Consider the following 19,445-nt stretch of genomic DNA (forward strand, 5'->3'; position numbering starts at 1 on the left):
GCTTTGGTGAACAAATCCTCAAGTTGATAGTGAGAATTAACGAACGGAGTGGAGATCAACTTTTTCATCACTGCGCCCCAAATAAATTGACAATCTACTTCGATATGCTTCGTCCTCTCATGAAAAACAGGATTATTTTGGTTATCACAAAACACTTCCATCGGCTTTTCAGTAGAATAACCAAGTTCTTGAACAAAGGATCGAAGCCACATCAATTTAGCAACAGTGTGAGCCATAACTCGATACTCGGCTTCAGCACTAGAACGAGCAACAACAGTCTGTTTCTTACTCCTCCACGTTACAAGATTACCTCCAAAGAAGGTACAATATCCTATAGTTGATCGTTGATCACCATAAGCTCCAGCCCAATTAACTTCAGAATAAACAGCAATACTAGTGTGACCATGGCGTCGATAAATAAGTCCCTTCCCTGGAGCACCTTTAAGAGAGCTCAATATATAACAAACTGCTTCCTAATGAACCTACTTCGGTGTTTGCATGAACTGACTAACCACACCAACAGCAAATGAAATGTTAGGACGGGTAATAGTAAGATATATAAGTTTACAGACTAGTCGCTGATACTGATGCTTATCTTCAAACTCCTTGTTATCAAACGCTCTAAACTTGACATGAGGATCCATAGGGGTATCTATAGGCTTACAGCCCAACATTCTTGTGACTCAGAAGGTTAAGAACATACTTCCGTTGAGATAAAGTAAGTCCCTTTTTGCTACGGACAACCTCAATACCAAGAAAATAGCAGAGAAATAACTGAAACTAGGTAGTACCTAACTCAAAATTAGAAACTAAATAAAATCTGGTAACTGAAATATAATTAATGCCTTGTAACTGAAATAGCAACTAAATAAATCAGAAGATTGCAACTGGTTTTCTCCTCCACGCATGTCAGCAACTAATTCCAGATTTATCTCCACGCAAGGGGTTGTGGGGCCCACTTAAAACTGTCAAAACATCACCCTTTCCAGATGCTGGTCAATGGCTGTATAGGACCAGAATGTAGCCATGTAGGCCTAAAAGCTCGTACCTAGTGCACAAGGCTCCAGCATTTAGCAGGGTCTGGGGAGGGTCAAATGTACGCAGCCTTACCCCTGTTTCCAGAGAGGCTGTTTCCAAGACTTGAACCCGTGACCAAGCTTTCAGCAAGTGAGCACTTGACCAATGCGCCAAGCACAACCTTCTGTTTGTGCCCAGAATATGGGCCCAATATAGAACAAAATTTGGACTTACACCCATGGACCGATGGGCTGGCAGGTGATGCTGGTTCTTTCTCCATTGATCTACTCATCTACATCATCTGCCCTAGTTCTCTGATGTTTTATGTATAAATCCGCTTAAACGCTCCAGAAATTTTCTTTTCAACCCCTGCCAAAAATTTCCTTAAGAGGTTTAATTCTAGCATGAGTGTTTAGAGCTTGAAATAGAATATCAGCTTTTGAGTGTAGCTTCTCCCTTCAAATCTGAACAAATAGCCTCGAGATCTCAGCTGCTCACTGCCCTTAATTCATGTGATCTAAATCCTGAATTCAGGAAGTGGGCTAAGTGGTCAAATCATGGAGTAGATGCTGGAGCTGGAGCAGTGGAGGGACAAATTAAAAAGCTCCAAAATTGGAGTGTCTTTGGAGTGATTGCCAGGAACTATCTCACTCTTCTGCTTCTTTTTTTTTTTTTTTTTTTATACTTTTCCACAAGTCAGCCCCAATTAGAGCATTAAATGCTCCTATATGCATTTGCTTCTCTGGTTACATGCAACATTTAGTAACCTAAATGGCTAATAGTATGTGGGCGGGGGTGTATATTCTCATATATTACCATATAAAGGGGGGGGGGGGACATACCATATTGACACAAACTCTAGAGCATCGCTTCTTAGCTATGTACCGCTTCTTAACTGCCCAACATTCTACTCTAGGTCCCAAAGAGGTGTGAATACAAAACAGCATCACAACAACAAAGACCACCTAAATGGGGTCAACCGTATGGATCTTTGATCTCCAATCAGCTCTATTTGAGGTCATACTAAAAGTAAGGCCTAAGCTAAGAATGTCTTTCTTCATCACTTCTCCTAAGGTTATCTTAGGCCTACCCCTGGTTTTTTTGGTTCCCTCAATCGGTATCATGTCGCTCTTCCGGACTGGGGCCTCTGAAGGCTTCCGTTGAATATGGCCATACCACCTCAATTGACTCACTCTAAGTTTCTCATGTATTGGAGCTACTCCCATCCCAGCTCTAATATGATCATTTTTTACTTTATCGTTCCTAGTTTTACACTTTTACCACTCATCCATCTCAACATCCTTATCTCTACAACTCCAAGTTTATTTATGTCACTTCTTCCGACCCATACATCATTGCTGGTCTAATGACAGTCCTATAAAAATTTCCTTTCAGCTTTAAAGGGATACATTGATCTCAAAAAACTTTGGTCGCACCTCTCCACATAATCCACCCTATTGTAATCCTTTGGGCAACATCGTCATCGCCATCCACCTCATGGTTTGAGTAAATAATACGAGTTTTTATTGAGAGTCTTGGAGCTGTTGAGCTTGACATACAGTATCCCAGGCCTGATTTCTTCTCTTCTCTTTTTCTCCCTTGATTACAAGGTTAGTTTCTACGGTTCTCTTCTCTCTTCATATCAATTTCTAGTTCCAATTCCGTTCTTAGCATAAAAATACTCTCTTTTCTTGGTTCTTGAATTTCTACTTCAACTGGGAATTTTCAGAAACTTCAATTCTGCTTCCATACTTAGCAATTGATTGCTGTTCTAAACTTTCTTGTGGAGTTATGGTTTCAAAATTCAAACTTGAAACTGATTTCCCGTTTTCCTACTACAAGTCTGATTTCAGTTTAATCGATTTTCAAGTTTTGTTCTTTTAGTTTGATCTCAGATTTTGGCTATCATTAGGCTTGTATTTGGTACTAAAACCAATCTCTAATCTGGTTTGTCTGAACTTCCCATCGATTCTCAGATTTAGAAATTCTTCCTACAAGTAGGAATCTTCAGATCCTAAGGATCTGACCATTGGATCAGGCTTGATTTCTGATATTATATTCTCCCATCAAATTAGAGCCTTTGACCAGAATTTTGGCTGAATCTGTTCGCTTGATTCTCTGTCATTAAAATTCTTTGGAAATCTAGTTTCATTCCTTACCTGCAATCTTGTTGCAAGCTGATATTCCACTGGTTCTCACTGGTTTGAGATTAACACTGCATTATAGTTCTTTTTTCTTGGAGCAACGTCTCAGTCATTCCTGGGTTTTGACAGGTGGTTCCAAGTGATTCTGATGCAGATTCATCACCAAAATAAGCTTGTTTTATTAGGAATAGGTCTAGGGTTGGGTTATATGCATGTTGGGCCTTTGATCCCATGGGTATCCTATGTAATAGGTCACTTTTATGGACCTTAAGTATGGGTAATAGGGTTGCATACGGGATTAGTTATTTTAGTTCCTTACTTTGATTTATTTTGGTGTTTTTGTTCATAAATTGAACCGGTTCAACCAATGATTCAATTTAAGTGATTTTAGTAGTTTTCTTTTAAGTGTTTAGTGGGGCTTGATTAGGACTCTGTTTTGAGTCTATTTCAGTTTCCTAGTCAATTTAAGTTACCTAATAGGTTAAGGATTGGGTTAGGCCTTTCCTTTTTAGTGTAGGAGTCTATTTTTGAGTCTTTGATATAAGGTTGTGAGGGGGGGGCAAGCATGGAACACTAATTTTGATATTAATGAAAAGCTTTTTGCTTCTCTTCTTCTCTATTGAAGATTTTTGTCTTGTGAGGATCTGCCCTTTTCGCCTCTTTCGAAACATCTGACGATGAAGGAGGTGCTCATTTTGCAGATTTTTGGTATTCGAACCTCTCCAATTGTTCACAATCCACCTATCCCTGTGTATTGCTGCCCTCCATTTAGTGTGCTGAAGCTGAATGTAGATGAGGCATGCAGAGGGATTCCTGGTCGAGGGGGAGGAGGGGGGCATCATAAGAGACCAGAAGGGTCAGGTGTTGGCGGCTTTTGCTAATTTTTTGAGGAATGCACCAATTCCATTGCGGAATTTAGAGCAATGCGAGATGGGCTCAAACTTTGTGCGGACAGGGGATGGTCGGCTGTGCAGGTGAACTCGGACTCTTCTATGGTTATTCACTGTATCTTAAAGAGAAGATGTAGAACTTGGAAAGCATGGTATTGGTTTTAGGAGATCTTGGATTTAGCTGATGCTCTATGTCCGAGCATAACCTTTACTTTCAAAGAAGGAAACAGGACAGTGGATTGGTTAGCAAATTACGCTTGTGACGTGGCAGGTAATTCCCTTTTTGATTTGGACTCTAATCTGCCTCGGGAACTTAGGCGTATTGTCCGTGAAGACGCTGCAGGTCTTCCCGTGTTGAGATAGCTGTAGTTGCTAGTGGGGTTGTGTATAGGGGATGAGCTTGTGTTTCGAGTGAGTGCATCTTCTTTGTTCCTTGGGTAGGGGTAAGGCGGGTATGTCCCCCCCTTTGTTTTCTTTCTATTGTTTGGATTTGATTTTAATAAAATCCTAAGGGCCGCCCTGGGTCCTAGAGAATATTCGGGTTAAAAAAAAAAGAAGATTTTTGTCTTGTGTTTGATCAAGGCTGGTGGGATTGGTGTATGATGCAATCGACACATTGCGGTTTGAAGCCTGGGTAGTTCGTTCAAACTCTCTTTGTTCTTTTGAAGCCCTACTTTCAAGTTCAATTCAAGTTTTGTTTTTATTCAAGATCTACAATCAAACAAGCAGCTGCCAAGGAAATTCTGCAACAGCAGTGACTCTAATCATCTCGTAGCCCAAACCCTAAGATTCCCCCTTTTGTTTTCAATTTTCCCAATACCTAAATTCTACTTAGACCACATTAGTCAGCCAAATCACACCAAGCTTTGATTGAATTCTCCTCTTATACTAGGGAAATCTCGATCCAAGTTGCTCCCTAATCTGATCATCACAAAGACATAAACCCTAAAAATTCATCTTTTCTTCTTTTCAAAATTTCAAACCCTTCACCGCCACCCATCACTGCTCCCCCCGACACCTTTCCTGGCGGTACCCCCCTTTCCCCCTGCTCCCCATCCACCACCCACCTTGTCGTCTTCCCCCTCCACTTCTGCTACTCCACCCACCGCCAATACAGCCATCCCCCCCACTGCTTCTACTTCTGGACCCAAACCCTGGTCAACCCTGTTACAGCAGTCACCTTCTTCCTAGTTTGACACTTCCCTCAACTACTCCAAGCCCGCAATAGAAAATGGAGTTCCTTTCGCCCTCTGCCTCAACTCCATCCTCTCCCCTGAGGCCCTGAATTTTCGAAATGGTCCTCCTGTCTGGTTGGTCACTTCTTAGGTACCCGCTCCTCCTTCAACATCGTCCAAGCTTACCTCACTAAGTAATGGAAAGCAGCAGGACTGCTAGATATCCATCTCCTTGACTCAGCGCCTTGACTCAGGTGTGTTCCTATTCAAGTTCTTCGCTGACGAGGCCAAGTCTCGAGCGCTGGATGGTACCCCTTGGATGGTAGGAACCAAACCTATCTTCCTTCGTCAGTAGCAGCCTCATCTTCTCCTCCACAAGGTCGACCTCAACACCATTCCCTTGTGGATTAATCTTCCAGGTCTTCCCTTGCAATACTGGACCCAAGAGAGTCTCAGCTGTATTAGCTCTGTTCTAGGTTCTCCTCGTCGCACGGACATTGGCACTCTCAAGATGAACCGGCTCTCCTATGCCAAGCTCTGCGTGGACATCTCGGCTGACTCCCCTCCTCCATCGTCCATCTCCATCAAAGAAGAAGACGGCTTCTGGTTTGAGCAGCCTGTGCATTATGAATGGATCCCCCCTACTGCCTGCACTACAAAGTTTTTGGCCATACAAAGACTGCTTGCCCAGCTTTGATGCCCCTTGCCTCAGCAGTCATCGCTCTAGTAGCTTCGCAGCCAGCTTCTCCTTTAGATCACCTTCCTGCTTCGACTTCCTATGAGAAACTAGCTTCGCTTTCCTTCAAACCCCGCTGCTTCTCCATCGTCCTCAAAGCATCGCCATGGTCATCGCTGACGGCGCCACCTCAGCGGAGGCTGTTCCTGTTACCGTGAACTCCCAGGCCCTTGTCTCTATTCCGCTGCAGTCATCAGATCCCTCGAATCCTGCGCAGGTTGACAATTCCGCTGATTTGGTGCAAGAGAACATCGTTTTTGAAGATCCCCCTGGCATGGCTCCCTGCAACTGCACTTCTGCAGCGTTTACACTTTTGCAACCGCCTACAGATTTCCCCTTTGAGCTTGGAAGAGCTTCTGACTCTCCACCTACCCCCTCTGGGTCGTTTAGCAGATCCCTTGATGAGCTTGGTCCCTATGAAGGTGCCCCTATCGAATCCCTGACGATGACCTGCCCCCTTGCCTTTCTCTTGCTTCTCTCCCTGCCTCTGTGACCTCCCAGCCTGCTTCAACCCCCCTTTTGGACACCCCCCTCGTTGGCCCCTCCTTCACGCCTTAATCCCCTTGGGTTTCTCTTTTTGCCCTCCACTTTGCAAACTTTATTACCTTCTCTACCCCTTGCTCCCCACCCCTTCCTGTCCCTCCATGTCACCCTCCTCGAATGGCGCTGTTTCCCCGATCCAACCCTCTTCCAATCCCTTTGGGCTCACTACATTAACCCACGTCCCCCCTCTTCTTCCAAGGCCTAGCGTTATGGCCCATTTCCCACCTCCTCTCCTAACCCAGGCCCCGGACCCGGCCCAGTTATTTCCCCTCTCTCAGCCCAGTAACCCAGTTCTCACCACCGTCCCCCTCCTAACCCACCCTACCCCATCCCAGGCCCTCTTACCCTCTGCCCCTATCTCTACCCAATCCTCCCCCACCCAACCCCCCCTCTCATTGCTCCCCTCTTATCCCTCCCCCCCCAGCCCAAGCCCAAACTTTCTTTACCTACAACCTGCCTATCTTTCAACCCCCTGCCTACCTATACCATAAACTTTTCCCCAACCCCCCTTCCCAATCCCTCACCGGGTCCTCCTCCTCCCCTTCCCTCTTGGACCTTCCCCCCCTCCCCCGGTTTCACCCCTCCCCCGGTTCCACCTTCCCCCCTCCCCCCTGTAGGCCTCTTGTCCGTAGCTCGGCTCTTGTCTTCTCTCGTCGTCGCTATCGCAGCACCCCTCCGGTGCGCACCTTTCCATTCCCCCTTTAGTGCTTATGTCTGCTGGTTTCCTCTAGAATGTCAGGGGTATTAACTCCCTGGCCAAACATCAGGACATCCGTTCCCTCATCAAGTCCACCCATTCTTCCTTTTGTGCCCTCCTTGAAACCCGTGTCCTGCAAGACAATGCCCCCCGCATTGCAGCCTCTATTGCCCCTTCTTGGTCTCTTCTTTCTAACTACAATCACTCCCCCCTTGGTCGGATTTGGTTTCTCTGGGACCCTTCTAAAATCAATATTTCTCTTCTTCACTCCTCCCAATTCCTCCATCGTAGCCTTTCCACTCCCAATTCCCATTCCTCTTTCCTCCTGACAGTTGTCTATGCCTGTGACCATACTGCTGACCGCTTGTCTCTTTGGCATGACCTCTCCCTCCTCAAGCCCTCCTTGGAATCCGTCCCTTGGGGTCTAGGTGGTGACTTCAATGTGGTCTGTTCCCAAGATGAGAAACTGGGAGGCAGACCGATTGACTCTCCTTCCGTCCTTACTTTTAATGAGTGTTTGGAAGATCTTGGCCTTGAGGATCTTCGATGGACCGGTTCCCCCCTCACTTGGAACAATTGTCGTGCTGGCCCTGACTGCATCGCTTGTAAGCTAGATCGCTTCCTCTCTAACGAGGCTTGGCTCTCCTCCTTCCCCCACTCTCTTGCCAACTTCCTCCTTTAGGGTCTCTCTGACCATTTCCCTTGTTACATCCTTATTCATCCTTATTCCTCGTTTGGTCCTAAGCCTTTCAAATTTTTTGACATGTGGACCTCTCACCATCTTTACCTCCCCATCGTCCTTAAGGCTTGGCGCCTCCCGGTCTCCTCCCCTTCCCTCCCCCTCATTGCCCTTACCAGGAAACTTCGTAATACCAAAGCTGCCTTAAAAAGGTGGAATCTCTCCACCTTTGGAAACATCAACTCCAGACTCTCCTCTTGCAAATCCAACCTCTCTTCCGTTCAGTTCAGGCTTCAAGCTGACCCTCTCAATCCTACTCTTGCCTCTGAGGAAAAACTCCTCTCTGAGGAATTGCATTCCCTCTCCTCTCTGGAGGAAAGCTTTCTGCGCCAAAAAGCCCGCATCAAGTGGCTCGAGCTGGGAGACTCCAACTCTTACCTACTTTCACAGGTCTCTGAAAGCTAGGCTTAACTCCAATTCCATCACTCTTCTGCACTTCTCTGATGGATCCCCCCTCACTTCTATCCATGACATCAAATCTGCCTCCATCTCTTTCTTCTCTGATTTGTTCAATCCCCCCCTTTTCTGTCCCCCGATCCCCCCGGATCTCATCAATAAGTTTCTCCCCCCTCCTGTCGTGGATTCCCTCATTTGTATTCTCTCTGATGACGAGATCTCCCAGGCCATCCTCTCCCATAAATCCAACAAGGCTCCGGGTCCTGATGGGTTTAGTATGGGATTCTTCCTCAGTTGCTGGGATTCCATCAGAGGAGACCTCTTCAAAGCCATTCACAGCTTCTTTTATAAGCCTAGTCAACTGGCCCAGGTCAACCAGACCTTCATCTGCCTCATCCCTAAAAAATAGGGAGCCACCTCCCTCTCGAACTTCAAGCCTGTTTCCCTCTGCAACCTCATCTACAAATTCATTGTCAAAATTCTTGCCAACAGAATCAAGGCTGTGATCCCTTCTCTGGTTAACCCCAACCAATCCGCCTTCATTTCAGGGCGTAGCATTGCGGATAACATTATCCTTTGCTCAGAGATCGTGCGGGGTTTTGACCGCAAGTCCCATTCTCCAGCCGCCCTCATGAAAATTGACCTCCACAAAGCTTTTGACTCTCTCCGTTGGGACTTCATCTGTGGCGTGCTCTCTCAAATGGGCTTCCCCCATGCCTTTGTCCGTTGGATTCACGCATGCATTTCCTCCCCCTCCTTCTCTGTTCTGGTCAATGGCTCTCCGGCTGGATTCTTCCACTCCAAAGTGGGTATCCGTCAAGGTTGTCCCCTCTCCCCCTTCCTTTTCTTCATCGCCTTGGAAGTCCTCTCCCGCAGCCTCCAATCCAAAACGGATCTCCACCTAATCCCTCCCATCCCTAAATGTAAGCATATCAATCTCACCCACCTCGCTTTTGCAGACGATCTAATGATCTTCTCCAAGGCCTCTCACTCCTCTCTCAGCTATTCTGGATTCCCTGCATTTCTTTGAGACCCTCTCCGGTCTTCGCATCAATCTCCTCAAATCCAAAATCTTCCTCTCTGGTATCTCTGACCAGGAGAGAGACTCCCTTATGCATCTGACCGGCTTCTCCATTGGCTCCCTCCCAGTCAAATGCCTTGGCCTCCCCCTCATTCCGGCCAGGCTCTCCAAGCACCACTCCACTCCTATGCTGGATAACATTCGCAAGTGCCTCCAGCTCTGGAAAAGCAAACTCCTTTCCTACGCCGGCCGTTTGGTTTGTATCCGCTCTGTCCTCCAAGCCTCTTACATCTATTGGTGCGGGATCTTTGGCTTGCCCAAAGCCACTATCCAGGAGATGGAGCGTCTCTTCTGTGCCTTCCTCTGGAAAGGGGCCAATACTTCTAGGTTCCTCCACCCTATCAGCCGAAAGTCCATCTGTCTCCCTAAATCCGAGGGACGTCTTGGGATCCGCCGCATTAAAGATTACAATTCTGCTGGCATTCTTAAGTTGATCTGGAAAATCTCCTCCCGCCATTATTCCATCTGGGTCAACTGGGTCTACTCTCACCTTCTCAAGTCCGACTCCTTATGGACTGTTTCCACCCCCTCTGATGCCTCCTGGATTTGGAGAAAGATCCTTGCCCTCCGCCCCCTGGCCCTCCGTGGCATCTCCTTCTCCATTGCTCGTGGAACCTCCATATCCCTCTGGCTCGACCCTTGGTACCCCCTTGGAATCCTTTTCTGTGTCCTCGGTCCCAGGTCTATTTACTCCTCTGGTCTTCCAAAAAATGCCCCCTCTCCTGTCCATGGTACTAAATCTCGTTTCGTTTCGGTGTTTCGGTCTGACCGAAATTTCCGAGATCGAAATATGGTATTTTTCTGTGGGTGTAAAATGCCAAAATGACCGAGATTTCCAAAATTTTCGAAACGAGATTACTGAAATTACCGAGATTTCCGAAATTTCCAAAACGAGATGACCGAAATTTTCGAAATATTCGAAATATTGCATGTGGTTTTTTCAATATCTCGCGATATATCGTGAGTCCACGATATTTCGTCAATATCTCACGAGATATCGTCGAAATATGGTATTTTTCCATTTCGGATTGGTATCGTATCTCGGACAGCTCGAGATATACGAAATTTGGCGAAATTTCGGCGAAATTTCGCGAGATTTTGAACTATGCTCCTGTCTCATTTCCTCTGGTTCCTAGTCCCCCCCCCTCCTTCTTAATCCCTCCATAGTCGCTCTCCCTCCCCTCCCCCCTTCCCCCCTACTGACAGACTTTTGTGGTTGCCCTCCCCCAATGGCCACTTTAGTACTAGCTCTGCCTGGAACTCTGTTCGTCCCACAACCCCCTCTATCCCCTGGCACAAACTAGTCTGGTTCAATGGCCACACTCCCTGCCATAGCCTCACTTCCTGGAGAGCCCTTTGCCTTTGCCTCCCCACCCAAGCCTTCCTCATTCACCGACACATCCCCGTTTCCCCTGCTTGCTCCCTTTGCTGGAATGGTCTTGAGGATATCCCCCACCTCTTCTTTGACTGCCCTTTTACCTCTACCATCTGGAAAAAAGCCCTCTCCTCCACCTAGCACCGTAACAGGAGACCCCTTCATTTTGACAGAGAATGTGTTTGGGTGGCTAAGTCCTTCTCGGGGTCCTCGTTTTGTGACACCATTGGTAAGCTTGTCTTTGGAGCTGCTATTCACCACATTTGGAGGGAGCGCAACCTTAGGAGATGGACTTCCAACTCACGATCCTTTGATCTGATTTGGAAAGCCATCTCTTTTGAAGTCTCTTCCAAGCTCAGCCGTGCTCATCTTCGTGCAATCAGGGATACTCCTAGGAATAGGCACATTGCCGTGTACTGGGGCCTTGATCTGCCCTCCCTTTTTTCTACCACCTCTGCATAGGTTGGCTGTTTTCTCCCCCCCCTCTCCCTTGTATATTCGTTCTTTTCCCTGCCCCCCGTGGGGTAAGGTAATACATATTTATTCACCCAAAAAAAAAATCTCAAACCCTAACCTTAACCTTGCTGCCGATTTTAATTGAAAGGCCTAGACTTGTTAAAACTTAACAAGATCTTCACTGGAAGACTCCCCTACATCAACTTACCGTACCCTACTATCATACCCTAACCCTATTTTTGGCCTTTTACCCGAATTTTTTTTTTTGGTGAATAAAAAATTATATTACCAAGGCCCAAGAGGGGCGAAAAGGAGAGGAGAAAAAGGGGGGGGGGGGAATATACGAGGGGAAAAAAAGGGGGGGGGGAAGCAGATCCCCGACCCAATTAAGGGTGGGGGAGTGGGATCTTAGAAGAGCACTATCTAAACCCCAGGACACAACAATATGCCTGTTCCTTGGGGAGTCCAAAACAGCCTTGCGAGGCAGAAAACTAAGCTTTGTGGAGACATCCCAGAAGATGGCTTTCCAAATTAAGTTAAAAGAGCGAGATTTGGAGGTCCATCCCCTAAGGTTCCTCTCCATCCAATTGTGATAAAGAGTAGCGCCAAACACAAGCTTGCCAATAGCGTCACAGATCGTGCATCCAGGGTAAGTCATGACCAGCCAAAGCCACTCTCGAGCGAAAGGGAGATGTCTATTTCTGCGAGACCAGATAAACAAAAGGGCTTTTTTCCAAATGGTAGAGGTAAAGGGGCAAGCAAAAAAAAGGTGGTTGATGTCTTCCGAACCAGTCCAACAGAAAATGCAAGAAGGGGGGACATGGATTCTGCGGTGGGAGAGGAAGGCTTGGGTTGGGAGGCAAAGGTTAAGGGTTCTCCAAGCAAGGAAGCTATGTCGGGGGATGTGGCCTTTGAGCCAAACTAACTTATGCCATAGGACAGTAGGGGCCTGGGGTCTAACTAGGTTCCAGGCAGATCTAAAGCTGAAAAGGCCATTAGTGGTGGGGAGCCAAATAACCTTGTCCGCATGAGCAGGGGGGAAGGAGGAACGGTTAGGGAGGGAATTCCAGATCAGGGAGAGGGGGAGGGGGATAGGGGAAGGGGGGGGACCAGGATCCATGAGAGATGATGGAAGAAAGGGGGGGAAGACTTAGGAATGCCGGAGGAGTAAATTGCTCTGGCTCCTAAGAAGTTGCATAGAACACCAATGGGATGCCAGGGGTCGAGCCAAAGGGAGGTGGAGGATCCATCTGTGATGGAAGAGGAAATGGCTGTAAGAGCCAGAGGGCGGAGGCGAAGGATCTTGCGCCACATCCAAAAAGAATTCGCAGGGACGGAGACTATCCAAATGGAGTCATTCTTGAGGAAGTGGGAGTAGACCCAATGGACCCAAATGGGGTCATGCTTAGAGGAGATTTTCCAAATAAGCTTCAAAATACCCGCGGTATTGGAGTCACGGATTCGGCGAATGCCAAGGCCTCCTTCAGATTTTGGGAGGCAGATGGATTTCCAGCTGAGAGGGTGGAGGAATCTGGATGATTCTTTCCCTTTCCAGAGGAAAGCACAAAAAAGGGCTTCTATGGCTTTGATGGTGGCTTTGGGAAGGGTAAAGATGCCGCACCAATAGATGTAAGAAGATTGGAGCACCGATTTGATGCATTCAAGCCTACCGGCATAGGATAGGAGTCTACCTTTCCAGAACTAGAGACGCTTGCGAATATTGTCAAGCATGGGAGTGCAATGATGGCTAGAGAGCCTAGCAGGGATAAGGGGAAGACCCAGGTATTTCACTGGAAGGGAGCTAAGAGAAAGCCAGTGAGACGGAGGAGGTAGTCTCTGTCAAAGGTCGAGACACCAGAGAGGAAGAGTTTGGATATAAGGAGGTTAACGCGGAGGCCAGAGAGACTCTCGAAGAGGTTAAGGGAAGACATGATCTCAGAGATGGAAGAGGGAGAAGCTTTGGAGAAGATCATAAGATCGTCAGCAAAGGCCAGATGGGTGAGGTTCAGATGCTTGCATTTGGGAATTGGGGAGATGAGGTGTAGATCGGTTTTGGCTTGGATGCTCCTGGAAAGGATTTCCAGGGCCAGAGAGAAGAGAAAGGGAGAGAGAGGGCATCCCTGGTGAATTCCAACTTTGGATTGGAAAAAACCAGCAGGGGAGCCATTCACAATAATCGAGAAAGAGGGGGTGGATATGCATGCATGGATCTAGCGAATGAAAGGTGGGGGAAAGCCCATCAGGGAGAGCACATCACAGATGAAGTCCTATATGAGGGAATCAAAAGCTTAGTGTAGGTCAATCTTCATAAGGGCAGCGGGAGAGTGGGATTTTCTGTCAAAGCCACGCACAATCTCAGAGCAAAGGATAATGTTATCCGCAATGCTTTTGCCAGCTATGAAGGCAGATTGGTTGGGACTGACCAAGGAAGGGATGACAAGCTTGGTTCTATTTGCCAGGATTTTGGCAATGAACTTGTAGAGGAGATTACAGAGAGAAATAGGTCTAAAGTCGGAAAGAGAGGAAGCACCATCTTGTTTAGGGATGAGGCAGAGAAAGGTTTGGTTGACCTGGGCAAGCTGGCTGGAGTTAAAGAAGCAGCTGCAGATGGCATTGATGAGATCATCCTTGAGATGGTCCCAACAGCTAAGAAAGAATCCCATGTTGAAGCCATCAGGGTCGGGGGCCTTATTGGATTTATGGGACAAGATAGCCTTAGTAATCTCATCATCAGAAGGGATGGCAAGAAGAGAGTTAGCCAAGGAGGAAGGGACAAATTTGTTAATGAGGCCAGGAGGGAGGGGAGAGGAAGGGGGGAGGTGGGGGTTGAAGAGAGAGGTGAAAAAGGAAGCGGCCTTGGTCTTGATATCAAGGACAGAAGAAAGGGGGGATCCATCACGAGCAACGAGCAGGGTGATGGAGTTGTAGCTCAGCCTGGCTTTCAACGAGCGGTGGAAGAAAGCCGAGTTGGAATCACCAAGCTCCGACCAATTTGTACGGGATTTCTGGCGGAGAAAGCTTTCTTCCAAGGAGGAAAGGGAAGAAAGCTCATTAGAAAGCTTTCTCTCCTCCTCAGCTAGCAGAGGACAAAGCAAGTCCACCTGCAGACGAGATTGCACGGAGGCAAGGTCAGAACGGCAAGAGGAGACCCGGGAGGGGAGATTTCCAAAGGTGGTAGAGCTCTAGAATTTGAGCTCAGATTTGGTGAGCCGGAGTTTCTTGGCGAAGGCCACGAGGGGAAGGGAGGGGCAGTGGACGGGGGAGCTCCAAGCTTTAAGGATTGTAGGGAGATAGAGCTGATGGGAAGTCCACATGTCAAAGAACTTAAAGGGTTTGGGGCCAAAGGAGGAATATTGCTGGATGAGGAGATGACAAGGACTCGGTCGGAGAGCCCTTGGAGAAGAAATTGGCATGGGAGTGAGGGAAGATGGCCCAGGCATCATTGGTGAGGAAGCGATCCAACTTGCAAGCAATTTTGTCGGTGCCTCCCCTTCGATTGTGCCAGGTAAGGGGGGAACCCGACCAACGGAGATCATCAATTCCGATATCCTCAATGCAGTCATTAAAAGGCTTGACAGAGTGGAAGTCAATGGGGCGACCACCAATTTTCTCAGATTCGAATCTGACAGCATTGAAATCTCCTCCTACTCCCCAAGGGAGAGGACCAACCCCAGCTTTAATGAGAGCCAGGTCATCCCAGAGGGAGACACGGTCAACAGCCCTATTGAAGGCATAGACAAACATGATATAGAAGGAGATGGGGGAATTAGGGAGGGAGAGGAGTAAGTGAATAAGCTGGGGGGAGGAGTGAGAGATGGATATGTGAATTTTGGAGGGGTCCCACAGGATCGAAATCCACCCATTTGGAGAATGGTTGTAATTGGAGATGAAGGACCAAAAAGGGGCAATAGATGCCGCAATGCGGGATGCATTCTCTTGTAGGACACGAGTTTCCAAGATGGCGCAGAAGGAGGAGTGAGAAGATTTAATGAGGGCTCTAATGTCGTGGTGCTTGGCCAGGGAATTGAGGCCCCTGACATTCCAAAAAAAAGGGGCATACATGGGTAACTAGACGGAGAAGGGCATCGACGCCCTAGGGGGAACACTCTTGTACCTCCTACGGAAGTAAGCTAGGGTGGGGCGATGGCGGGCAATAACAGATGCAGCCAGGGGACAATCGGTTCCACAAATGGAAGCCAAGGGAGAGGGGGAGGGGGGAGGGATGACCAAATCCAAAGGGGGGGGGGCACTCAGAGGACAAGGAAAGGGGTAAAGGGGAGTGGAAGAGGGGGGGTTAGTGGAATGAAACACGGTTACGGCTAGGTTGCCAATGTGATGAGCAGAGACAGTGAGGGTGGTAGTAGTGTGATTTGGTGAGGTGGGCTTGGAAGCGGATCGGGTGGTGGGGAGATGGGTCGGGTAGTGAGATTGGGTGAGGTGGGCCTGTCTATGGGCCGGGAATGAAGGGTGGAGGTGGAAGGAGTGAGAGATGTGGCTGAGGTGGGCCGGGAAGCATGTCGGGTTGTGGGGGAAATGGTTCTGGAATGGAGGGTAGAGGTGGAAGGGTCATGGTTAGTGGTAAGGTAGGGGTTTAAGTGAGCTGGAGGGGGTAGAATTGGGAGATTGTAGTTAAAAAAGGATGGAAACTGGTTTAGAGCAGATGGTTTGGTTGGATGGTGGGCCGGGTTGGGCCAATGATGGTGTTGGTTTAAAGAAAGCAAGGGTAAAGTGGGAACAAGGCTGGGGGTGGGACCAGGGGGGTTAGGTAGAAGGGGGGGCAGGACGGATCTGGAAAGTGAGGTCAAGGGGGAAGCAGGGGAAAAAGTTTGAAAAGGTTCCGTTGTACTACCTTGCAAAGGAGCAAGACACCCATCGAGAGGAACTCCTGGGGGTCAGATTTCTGGTCTGACCTGCGATAGCGGAAGGCAGTGAGTGCAGGGCTCTAAATTTCGACGCATCTAGGATAGCAGAGGAATTGCCAAGGGATTCCTTTGCCAAAATGGTGAAACCAGTACTGCGCGAACTGTTTTGCAGCAAGCTCTGGGCAAAAGCTGAAGATGAGATTGTCGCAGCAGTCGTAGACGAACCAATGGGGGCATCCTCGATCGAAGCAGCCGGAGAAGCCAGCCTAAGGAGGCCAAGGATCGAGGATACAGCGTTGGGTACAGGCGACAGTGATGCTTCAGGCACAGGAACCAAGGTGGCTTCCCTGCGTGACGGAGAAGCAGAGACGTGGAGGGCACGACGGTGTCGGCGATGGCGGTGGCGCACTTTTTCCCTTCCTCTACTGGGAGACCTTGAAAGGCTTGAGGGCAGGGGAGGAGCAGAGTAGCCTGCGGCAACATGTTGACGACCAGAAGAGGTGGGGGTATGCGCCGAAGGACCAATGAGATCGTCTGGAGGAGGCGAGACGCTTGAGGCGTTGGCAGCTTGATCTGAAGAAGTTGGAGCAGGGACGACAGCTTGGACAAGAACAGCGGCGACATGTTGACGATCAGAAGGGGTGGGGGCAGGAGCCGAGGTACCAATGTGATCGTCAGGGGGACACGAGATGCCTGAGACGATGACGGCTTGAATTGGAGAAGTTGGAACAACTTCAGGAGCAGCGACGGCAACTTGGGTAGGAGCTTTGCAGGAGCAGTCACGAGAGTGATGCCCAAAAACTTTGCAGTGTAAGCAATGGGGGGGGGAATCCAGTCGAACTTGACAGGTTGTTCAAAACTGAACCCATCTTCTTCTACGATGGTGATGGAGGAAGGCGGAGGCTGATCAGCTGGGACATCGATGCAAATTCTTGCAAAAGATAATCGGTCCATTTTGAGAGTACGAGCATCAGAGTAAAGAGGGTATCCCAATACCGAACCAATTCTGCTTAAGCATTCTTTACTCCAGTAATGGAAGGGAAGACCAGGTAGGGCAATCCACAAGGGAATGGAGCTGAAGTCGACCTTGTGGAGCAGGATGTAGGGATTCCAGTGGCGAAGGAAGATTGGTAAGGGGCCAACAAGCCAAGGAGCACCGTCCAGAGCTCTGGCCTTGGTTTCCTCCGAAAAGAACTTGAAGACAAAGACACCGCTGTCGAGCAGGAAGATATCAACAGAACCTTGAGCTCTCCATTGTTTAGTGAGGGAAGCTTTAACAGTGTTGAACGATGGTCTCGAACCAAGGAAGTGACCAACAAGGCATGACTGCCATTTGGAAATTTCAGGAGAGAGGAGATTGCTGGGACAAAGGGCGTAAGAAGCACCATCTTCACATGATGGTTTAACAAAGTGAAGGGAGAAGTCAGAACTAGAGGAAGAATAAGGGTGAGAAAGCAGGGACGACCATGAAATTGGTCCAGGGGGTTGGATTTGGTAGTGGTGGAGGTGGCAGGGGGCGAGGGGATGGAGGATGTTTGGGTGTTGGCGATGGTGGAGGAGGTGTTGGCTGCAGAAGTGATAGGATGTCTGGAGATGGTGGTGTTGGTGGAGGTGGTGGGAGAGATGGTGGTGGGGGAGGTGGAGGTGACCGGAGGAGGGGGGTGGGAGGAGCTCATGGGAGATCAGTAAACTCAATATCCAAATCTTGTTTTTACTCGATTATTGTTCATAGCAGATCCTGGTTATTGGCTTCTAGTTGGTCTCCTTCCAGTCTAAAACTACATTAGATTCCATGTGCGATATCATGCCAAAACTGTGGAATTGCTTAATAGAGTGGGGGACTGTGATTTCCCCTTAGATGTTTCTAGGTGCTAAGATTTGGAGCGCTATATGTAAGATCTTTCATCATTTGGAGGTAAATTTTTGTTTTGTTTCTGAGTCCTTAAGAAACTGCACAGCTATTAGGAAGTTGGTGGTGGAAAGTGGTTCAGCTACTGTTATATCTTGGTTTTTGACTGATGAGGATTGTTCATGGTAATTCCTATTCACAAAATGAGAAGAATAAGACACCTTGCTTCACAAGTGAACTGTGCATTGAAGTTGAAACCATGGTCAGCGAATGACTGAGAAGATTTCATGGCAAAAGAAGGGGTAGTGAGACCCAGATGGTGCTCAGGGAATCCATTTTAACAGATTAAGGGAGATCAGCATCAGCCTGATTGTATGGGTTTCATATGTTAGTCATTGTATCTTGTTTCTGACATGTTCTGAGACCTAGATGGTGCTCAGGGCTTTCTTATCCTTTTTAACAGATTAGGGAAGATCAGCATCAGCCTGATTGTATGGGTTTTCTATGTTAGTCTTTGTATAATTTTTCTGACATGTTGTGGGCAAAAAAATGGCCTGTTGTTGAGGGTTTATTCAATTTTTTTCTGATATGCTGTTTTCTTTCGATGAAAAAGCTGCATTGCTTTTCTTTGGGCACTGGAGCAACTTCTTGCAATATTAGGTGTTAAGAAGTTGTGACTTGTGACTTGTGAGATTGCTTGCTTTGAGTAAAGCATTCTTTGATTTCTAGGTTTGAATTTTACTATTCATTCCCCCCACCCTTCTTTTCCTTTCTTTCTTGGCATTGAATGTGAGTAGAGTGGCAAGCACATTCTATGAGTCATGGTCTCCATGGTCCCACTGCAATGCAGGGTAGGCCCCTCTGTCAAGTGCGATACTGCCATTTGTGGCATAATCATTTTCTTTTCTTTGTTTCCTTTTCTTCCCCCCTCCCCTCCCTTATGTGGCCTTGTGCATTTTTTCTGGTTGCAACAACAATCTAATGACTCGATAGAAAAGAGATTGCTACATTTAACTGAGCAATCAAGGCTGTGCAATCCTTTGTAACTACTCTTCATTTAAAATCCTGAAGTATACATCTTTGTCTGCTTTTTCCCTGGTCACTCATGTTATGCCTTGAATTTTGCAGCCAAAAATTTGGGGAAATAGCTTTTTGTGCAATCACAGCGGATGAACAAGTAAAAGGCTATGGCACTAGACTGATGAATCACTTAAAACAGCATGCTCGTGATGGTGATCGGCTCACTCATTTTCTAACTTATGCAGACAATAATGCTGTTGGTTATTTTATCAAGCAGGTTTGCTTATTGAAAATGTTTTTCCAACAAGTAACATTACTTGGTACTGATGTGGTTATACTGCTGAAAAAAGTTATTTTTTTGAATATAACGATTCCTAGGTATTAAATGGGGCTTCTTCAATCATCCTGAACATTGAAGATCTCCACCATCCACCATCTCTGTGTTCTATAGTTTTTGTATTTTTG

At 47.5% G+C, this 19,445-nt stretch overlaps 1 protein-coding gene across 1 annotated transcript in view; it reads left to right on the top strand.

The window, feature by feature from the left end:
- The window catches only part of LOC122642101 (histone acetyltransferase GCN5), a 99,570-nt gene that overhangs the window by 36,457 nt on the left and 43,668 nt on the right, over positions 1-19,445 (top strand). Inside the window, exon 5 of the mRNA XM_043835518.1 lies at positions 19,089-19,257. Coding sequence (XP_043691453.1) covers positions 19,089-19,257 — 169 coding nt within the window. The remainder of the gene's footprint in view (positions 1-19,088; positions 19,258-19,445) is intronic.

This window comes from Telopea speciosissima, chromosome 1 (assembly GCF_018873765.1).
Source record: "Telopea speciosissima isolate NSW1024214 ecotype Mountain lineage chromosome 1, Tspe_v1, whole genome shotgun sequence".
Classification (NCBI taxonomy): Eukaryota; Viridiplantae; Streptophyta; class Magnoliopsida; order Proteales; family Proteaceae; genus Telopea; species Telopea speciosissima.